The 7,897-nt window shown below is 38.4% G+C and overlaps 2 protein-coding genes across 6 annotated transcripts in view; both read right to left on the reverse strand.

Moving 5' to 3' along the window:
• The window catches only part of chd9 (chromodomain helicase DNA binding protein 9), a 77,738-nt gene extending 76,999 nt beyond the window's left edge, over window positions 1–739 (reverse strand). For both annotated transcript variants that reach the window (XM_085252847.1, XM_085252730.1), the window contains exon 1: window positions 494–739. The gene's annotated coding sequence lies outside the window, so the exon portion shown is untranslated. The remainder of the gene's footprint in view (window positions 1–493) is intronic.
• A 412-nt stretch (window positions 740–1,151) lies between these two features.
• Window positions 1,152–7,679, reverse strand: aktip (akt interacting protein). Of its 4 annotated transcripts, none has more exons than XM_085253339.1 (10): window positions 7,395–7,679; window positions 6,736–6,861; window positions 5,146–5,357; window positions 4,895–4,959; window positions 4,686–4,786; window positions 4,397–4,485; window positions 3,203–3,301; window positions 2,851–2,958; window positions 2,659–2,719; window positions 1,152–2,545 (listed from the first exon to the last, which is right to left on the reverse strand). In XM_085253339.1, the coding sequence occupies exons 2-10, from the start codon at window positions 6,781–6,783 to the stop codon at window positions 2,438–2,440; spliced, it is 891 nt and encodes a 296-aa protein (XP_085109465.1). In that variant the 5' UTR covers window positions 6,784–6,861; window positions 7,395–7,679; the 3' UTR covers window positions 1,152–2,437. The 4 variants fall into 4 exon arrangements, with proteins under 4 accessions (XP_085109465.1, XP_085109378.1, XP_085109325.1 ...); XM_085253252.1 differs by having other exon boundaries at window positions 6,736–6,857; window positions 7,496–7,678; XM_085253199.1 differs by having other exon boundaries at window positions 7,496–7,678.
• Window positions 7,680–7,897: the final 218 nt, after the last annotated feature.

Here is a 7,897-nt window from a genome sequence, read left to right on the forward strand (position 1 = left end):
TGGAGAGGTCGTCAATGATTGTGACCGTGATAACAGCCAACTACTTTATCCTCGCCTGACTTTCGTTTTCATTTCAAATAACCTGTCGAAGTATTGGCACTGTTAAGTACATCGGCGTCCACATTCAAGTGCCATGCTGCTTTGAGCCCGGCTGGTCGCTGTCAGTTCAGGACCACCATGACCAAGAAGAACCCACCAAGGAGTACTTTGGAGACACGCGCATTTACATGTAGGCGTCAAACTCTGAAAAAGTACGATGATATTTGCTGCTTTCGATGCGAATTCAAAGAAAACAAACAAGTTTTTGGCTCCTGAACACCCTTGCTTCTACAGGGAAGATACACAGCCAGCTAGGCGGTGTGTCATCAGACAGCTGAGGCGACCCTCATTGACTCACTGTCCGAAATTTGACAGCTACTTGACTGTATGAAACAGAAGCCCACAAGTCCAAACGCGTCTCAGAAAAGTCAACGTAATTAGCGCAGTTTCTTACCTGAAAGAACCACAAAGCGCAGCTCCAGACGCCAATGAAGACAGAGTGGTATTAGCGAAGTTGTTACTGTGTTGTTAGTTGTACTCCTGCTGGCGACCACGGCACAGCGGCTCTGCTGCTGCTGCTGACGTGACTGTGATAACGCCACATTTGCATATTAGTAACCCTCTCTGTGATTGGACCGCTGACAATTTGCCAAAATCACTAATTTCCATGTTAAATTAAAAACCGGTTCACCAACTGTGACTACTTTGAGGACGGTGGCGCCAGGGCGTTGCTGATTAAATCATGTCATCGTTTGTAAAGTTGCTGTGTTGACAGAGTGCATAAGATGGCCGCGTCTAAACCGGAGCCAATCCGGAGAGGTTTTATATTCGCACATGTACCCTAGTCTGTCCTCAGTGCGAACGTGACAGAGCCGGAGATGCTTTCAGCTGTGGGTACATAACGCCATCTGTTGCCAGAGGGAAATACTTCGCTAAAATAAGTAACTTCAAATTTGAACGTAGTTTTCTTTGATAGAATCATTTCTAGTATAACAGAAATCGCCACTTTGTATCAGTAACTGTATTGAGTAATTATGTTTGAAATACGTTTCTTGTAATCAGGTTTTCATTAGTTCAAAACAAACACTTGAAAAAAAATACATAAACATACATAGCTTTTAAAAATCCTTTTATTGATTTCAAAGAATACCGTTTCAATTTCAAACCTAAGCAGTCAAGAACAAATGGTTCACGCATCAACACATCTGAACTTCTGAAGAGCCCAAATGGCATCATGTAAATTACAATTATTGTTACAACTTTCCCTCTTACAGCAGCTCAAACAACTTTGGCCAACATACCTGCTGTGCTCATTTCTTTATTGAATTTATACTGATTTTAAATCTATTTTCCTACAGTATTTCCAAATACAGCAATCAAGCCAAATTCCTCTGCTTGAAGACTTCAAGTTTGAACTGACACTGGCCTGTAACTAAAGAATATGAAGCACCCCAGTTTATTACCATCCTATTTTGCTGTTCAGAGTGTCCTAAATAACTAAACTTTATCAAAATAAAGGCGTTTGTCTTCCAGACTTCTGTAATTCTAGAGTAACGTCATTTATTTGGGAGTAATTTACAATTATCTACAAAAAAAAAAGGAAAAAAAAAAAAAAGACATTCTCTTACAGAGCACCAATGCAGATTTCTCTTAAACCTCAGCATAGAATCCATTATTTACACATCAAACCTTTAATAACCAATGATATATATATAAAACATTCAAAATTATTTCAAATCTGGCAAAATACATAAGCTTACTTACTTAGAATCTTATTTAAAACCATATTTGCCAACTCTGCTGCAAAGTAAGACAACCGTTTACACAGTGGAAATAAAAAATAACTCATTGTCCAATAAAACACAAATATAAAGCAAATGTCAACCTAACTTGGTAATAGAGGAGGATGTGACAGGGGTTTTTTTTCCCCACCAACACAGCTGTGATTAAACATTCCGAGTCTTACAAATAAACAGTCCTGAGCCAAATTGAACAAGTGGTATTGATATGCAATCCACTGTACTTACAATAAGAATGAAAATAATTTCACTCACATCGTCCACAGCCTTTTGCAGCTGTATGTCATAACGTAACTAAATATGTGAATGGATAAGAAAATGAAAATGAGAATGTACTTTGATTGCATCTTACCCTAAAGGATGTTGACGCATCCATTTGTCATTGTTGATTTAAATATGATACAAACTTGGTTTCCTTTTTCTAAAACTCTTTGAGGCCTAAAAAAAAGCTTTTAAAGCCAAGCAATAAATGTGAAGAGCTAATATAAAGTTGCCAACTACCAAGGTTCTACTTTCACACAGATGGCTGATGCAAGCCTGTGGCATGGAATCTGATGCTTCTGACTCCCTCTAGTGGCCACTATCTTGACATTGCAGATTCAGCTCTGGGGAGGATTGTCTTCTTTGCTGAAGGGCTGTGTCGAGCCAGGCTTTACCCAAGACAAACCCGATGCCTGAGATGCCTTGTGGTGATCCTCAGGTCGTCTCTAGGGCAACAACAACAAATTAAAAGCTGCATAATAAGAATCACCAGATAAAATATGCAGATTAAACTCTCTCCTGCTTCGAAAGTGCAAAGTTTTAATTTAGCAAAACTTACCTTGTATGTGAACATCCTGTCTTTTGCTTCTTCATGTACAGCTGGGTTCCATGGGGAAAAACTGAAACCAATGGATCAAAGTGGAGAACCGAACACAAGATAATTTTTTCCCTCTTTAGAGTTTTAACAAACACACACACTTTTTTCCTTATTGTGGTCAGCACTAGAATGTGAAATGGACAGTTGACCAACCTTATTGCGTAGGGATCATCGATCTTTGGCTGATCAAAAAGATGACTGTTGCATAGTTTCACACTATCTACCACTTTGCTTTTGAACAACTGCACATCCTTCTCGTAGCTGGGGAAAAAGAAAGAAAAAAAAAAAAAAGCAAGTGTCAAACTTATTTAGCTAGAAACATCACTTTGCACCGAGTGCTAAAAGACCAGTTTCTTAGTCGAGATTTTAATTATGTTTTTCTATAAATGACTAACAAGATTTTTTTTTTTTTTAACATTTTCAGAGGAAAAATAAAATATACACACACAACAAGTTCCATTAAGGGGAAAAAAAAAAAGGCAAAAACCAAGAATGTTAAACTCACAGTACAGCAGCCTCTGGGTTGAGTGGGTCTGTGGTGTTAATCTTGTAAAAAACTGTACGTGCATACATCAGGACTTGCCAGATGTGGTTGTGATTCCGTCTACACACACACAGGTGGATGAAGTCAGTAAATGTTTGATTTATTTTAATTCAGTTACATATCGTATATAGAAAGCCAAAAAAATAAAAAATAAAATAAAAAATTACTGTCGCCCCAAGGTGCTTTATATTGCAGCATAAAGCACATATAATATTACTTTATGAATTAGTTGGTGTCACTAAGATGATTCCAGTGCAGCAGAGAGAAATACTAAGTTTGTTGAAGAAAACTTGCTAGCAAGCAGGTAATTTGTAAGTTAACTCTGCTTCAGGAACAGATGAGTTTTCCTCTGTTAACAAACAGAGCTGTTAGCTACATCTGCATCATGGGGGAGTGCCAAGATGCCTTTAAATGCAAAACTTGTACTACAGTCCATGCCACTGTCAGTCCTTGCTGAATAGCATAATAAACTTGTTTTTACTGCCTTGTGCGTAGTTCAGTTTTTGATAACGTCGAGAAGCACAGCTAGTCATGGCATACAGTTTTTGGATTTGTGTTACTTTTCAGAATCACGTTTCCTGGTGCATATCTCTCTCTCTCTCATATTTTACACCTGTTCAACTGTATGTTACAGCAAATATCTCAGGCAATCGCATGACAGTAAATCAGTCAGGCATGTAAACCTGGTGACGTGCTGAATTTCAAACCAAACATAAGAATGGGAAAGAAAAGTGATTTAAATGACTTTGAATGACTGGGTGGTAGCATGGGTGTGGGCACCAGACAAACTAGTCTGTTTGTTTAAGAAAATGCTGATCTACTGGGTTTAAAACACAGTCTAAAAATAGAAAACATCAGCAAGTGGCAGTTCTCTGCTGAAAATGCCTTGTAGGCACCAGAAGCCAGCGGCGGCCAGTTTCCTTCCAGGTGATAGAAAAGTAACAGTTACTCAAATAAGCATTTGTTACAACCAAGGTATGAAAAAGAGCACCTCTGTTGAACCTTGAAGCCTACAGCAGCAGCCCACACTGAGCTTGGTGATTCATTTAGTTGCTCAAGTTTTTCCAACCTTCCCCCCCAATTCCTTCCACTTCAAAATATAATTCGAGAAAAGTAACAAAGCAAAGTACATAAGCAGAAAAATGATAAACCTACCTCCATTTGGTAAAAGCTCTTCTGACATCAAGCTCTCCAGACACAGGGTCAACAAGTGGATGGAAGACTGGTATGTCAAATACTAATTTCTGAAACAAATTGTTTGCACCATTTTTTCTTAAACCATATTTTATGACAGTTTATGTATACATCATTTATGCTGCTACTTCTTATTTATAATGACATACATCTTGCATTTTCCAATGTTTACTCTTTTTAGCTAAATCATGCAATCTCACTTTTTGGTAAGGGGCAAAATATCAAACAAGAACATTTTTTTAATACTTACAGGACACTCCCCATCTGGATAATTGTCTGGAATATACACAGTGAACTTGAAGACACCATCCTGGTACAAGCCATGTCTGATGAATATGACACCAAACCACACTAGACAGTGAGAGATGCCATTTTAGAATCACTTATCACTTTTTTTGTCTTTCCCCTGATATATAAAAAGTGATTAATTGCATGAACTTTTAAAAGTGGAATCCTTACTTAGTGCAGACTTGTAGGATGGCTGGACATAAATTCCAGGGAGCTTCTGCTTTATCACTAATGTGCTGCAGGTCACAAGAAAAATCAGAAGGGAAACCAAATAAAAACAATTTAAATGATACTGTGAAACTAGTTTAATACAAAATGTATACAGTGGGTATTTTAAAAACAAGGGCTACCAGCATATTGGAGCATGCCAAGAAATTAACAACAAACTGAAATTTAAATTCTGATACTGGACCAATACGTACAACTCAGCCAGCAGAGAGTACTCCAAGTAAAAAGGGCCATAAGAGGCATGCGTGCCATTGGCAGACTGGATTGGGGTACCCATTGGGGAAGGCTTGGTAATAGGGGCTGCATTCTTAGGAATCGGCGGAAGCTGCTTTCTGCCGAAGGGCATCCGGGCTGGACTGGCCCTCTGCTCCCCATGCCCGCTTTGTTCCTCGTTGTCAGATCTCGGCTGTTCAGGATTGAAAACATGACAGGGATCTTAACACATCAAACATTAAAGCCCATGCTATGTGGGAGGGGAAAAAAAATCAGAAGGAACCCCCTCAGTCAAATTTAGATAGTGTATATAAATGCTCAAACGGTAGACCTAAGGAGTAATCCGATGGCACAGGGTAGTGACCATGTGCTGTGAGTGACCTCTCAAGTTACACTGCCCATCTGGTTTGTAGCTCGTCAGGGAGCCATGTCTAGACAAGAGCAAGCGTTTTCATGCCTAGCTGTAACGCCATCTTACTGATGACGCAAGGATGATAGGAGGAGTTGCGGTAAAGTGTCACAGTGCACTCTGAACACAAAACAGAAGAATGCTGTTTTGAATGGCAGGATACATCAGGAAGCCATAAGAAACAGTGCAAGAAATGCTTGCAATAAATATTGCACTTAAAAAAAATCACTTTAAAAAAAACAAAAAAAAACCCAACCCAACAACAACAACAACAACAACAACGACAACAACAAAAAAACAACCCTTGACTGTAGAATGTGTTAAAATGTACCTTCAATGAGACAAACAAGGTCACTCACACCGTTTTCGTCCCTCCTAAATCCCCTCCCCACCACTGTGGGTGCTGGTGGAAATTTAGTCAAGCAGTAGCAAACTTCACCAAACACCACAACACAGAAAGAGTGGAGACTTTGTTATAATGTAGTTTTAAATCATATGGTTATAGTTAAACTTCACACAATATAAGCATATTTCCCCCAAAATGAGTGGAAAAACCACACCCTTAGGTCGAGTATGAAAGTTTTCCAGTTTAACAAGATTTGTTAACAAGCTTAACAATATGAATCCAAGTGGGAACAGGTGCGGGAATCAAGGCTGAGAAAAGACAAAGCTATACATTTTCTCAGTTTGATGTTTGTCCCCTCAAATGTTAAATTATTAGGACTATCGAAATCAAGTTTTGGCAGACAAGTACAGGTTTTATTTATTTATTTATTTATTTTAATCTTAGGAAGTGCAATCAGCAGAAATACAACCTTTGTAACCCATAGTAAGCTCTACTATACTCCAGGTTTAATAGGCAGTCAAAACATTTTATATGTGAAGATTTTAGTTAAAACAAACAAAACTTACTGCACTGTTAAGTCATCAAAAATCTCCTTTGCAAAGCTCATGACTATCATGTGCAGCACATTTTAGAGAGAGGTTTCCACAGGCTTGTACATATCTGAAAGGCACCTAAGGGCAAGCTTCTGGACACTAAAGTGTTGTATCAATATCAAGTTTGCCATTTTTTCCACAAAAAATACCGAATGGGAATGGCAATGTTTACAGTATGTTTACAGCTTAAAACAAACAAACAAAAAACCTCCACAACGTTTACCTTACGACTTGTATTGGTAGACATGCTCCAGAAGGGGTTTAAGTTCATCACTCGTTCAGAGGTTCAGACTGATGTCCCTCTTTTTATGAAGGTCCCACGACAAGTAGTCTCCGGGCCATTCGCTGCCTTGGTGGAAACAGGAAATAAATGCTATAGTTGAAGTCAAACACACACAACCTAAACACGCATCTCGAAAAAAAATAAATAATAATAATAATAACAACAACAATAATACTAATCAAGCATCCCATGCAAATTTAGCTAGCATAGCTACTTGCCACCACAAAGTTAACACTAGGACGGGTTGTTTCGGCTAGCTTAGCTTCGTGCTAACCTAGCTGTTTCATTGAAGAAGTTTTAAAGCTTGTGTGTCTAACGTTGTTTGTCGGAGCCGTAACAAATTTTAAACTAATGTTCTGATTTTAACCAAATGTATTGTTAAAGTCTCGTTATTTCTAGTACAAGCATGAGCGATAGTGTCATTCACCACAATCTGAGATTACAGTGCTACGTTAGCAAATGTTATGGACCAGGGTGTTGCAGCTGAACGTAACATATTTCTACTTGACAGCTGGAATTTTGGCAACATAAGCGGTCAAAGCATACGACGAGTTAATTTTACCAGATTTACACAGTCTCATTTGTTTTACTTGACTTACCTAACGTCAGCTTCAGGTTTAAGGTTACATTTGACGTTGCTAACAAAACCAGTCTTTAACTGTGGATCTTGCACTTAAGAGAGCTTATTAATTAAACTCACCGTATTTGCTTGAACTGTATAAACGCCCCTTTAAATATTAATAAATGTTAAGGCGTGTTCCACCTTAATTTTCGAAGGAAAGTGCACAGCTGCTCACCATTCCTTTGGTTACCATTCCAGCTAGCTGGCTAACGTAGGTTAGCTAAATAATTTGACAAACAGAGAAACCGGAGATCAATCTAACAAATGAAGGGCGTTTTGCTGCTGTACAACGCGTCCTTATTGGTTCATAAGGAAACAAATCTTAGCAGGTGATTTGCTGGTGACTTCGTCACGTGATAGACAGCGTGCCCTTTAACACACAGGCCTCGAATTCAATGGGGACTTGGATGTTTGAAATAATAATAATAATAAATAAATCCACAAATAAATAAATCTAAAAAAATAAAAAATCTAGAGAAT

Source organism: Mchenga conophoros, linkage group LG1 (genome assembly GCF_057382185.1).
Source record: "Mchenga conophoros isolate Kocher_MC1m ecotype Shallow Benthic linkage group LG1, M_conophoros_male_GT1.1, whole genome shotgun sequence".
Lineage (NCBI taxonomy): Eukaryota > Metazoa > Chordata > Actinopteri > Cichliformes > Cichlidae > Mchenga > Mchenga conophoros.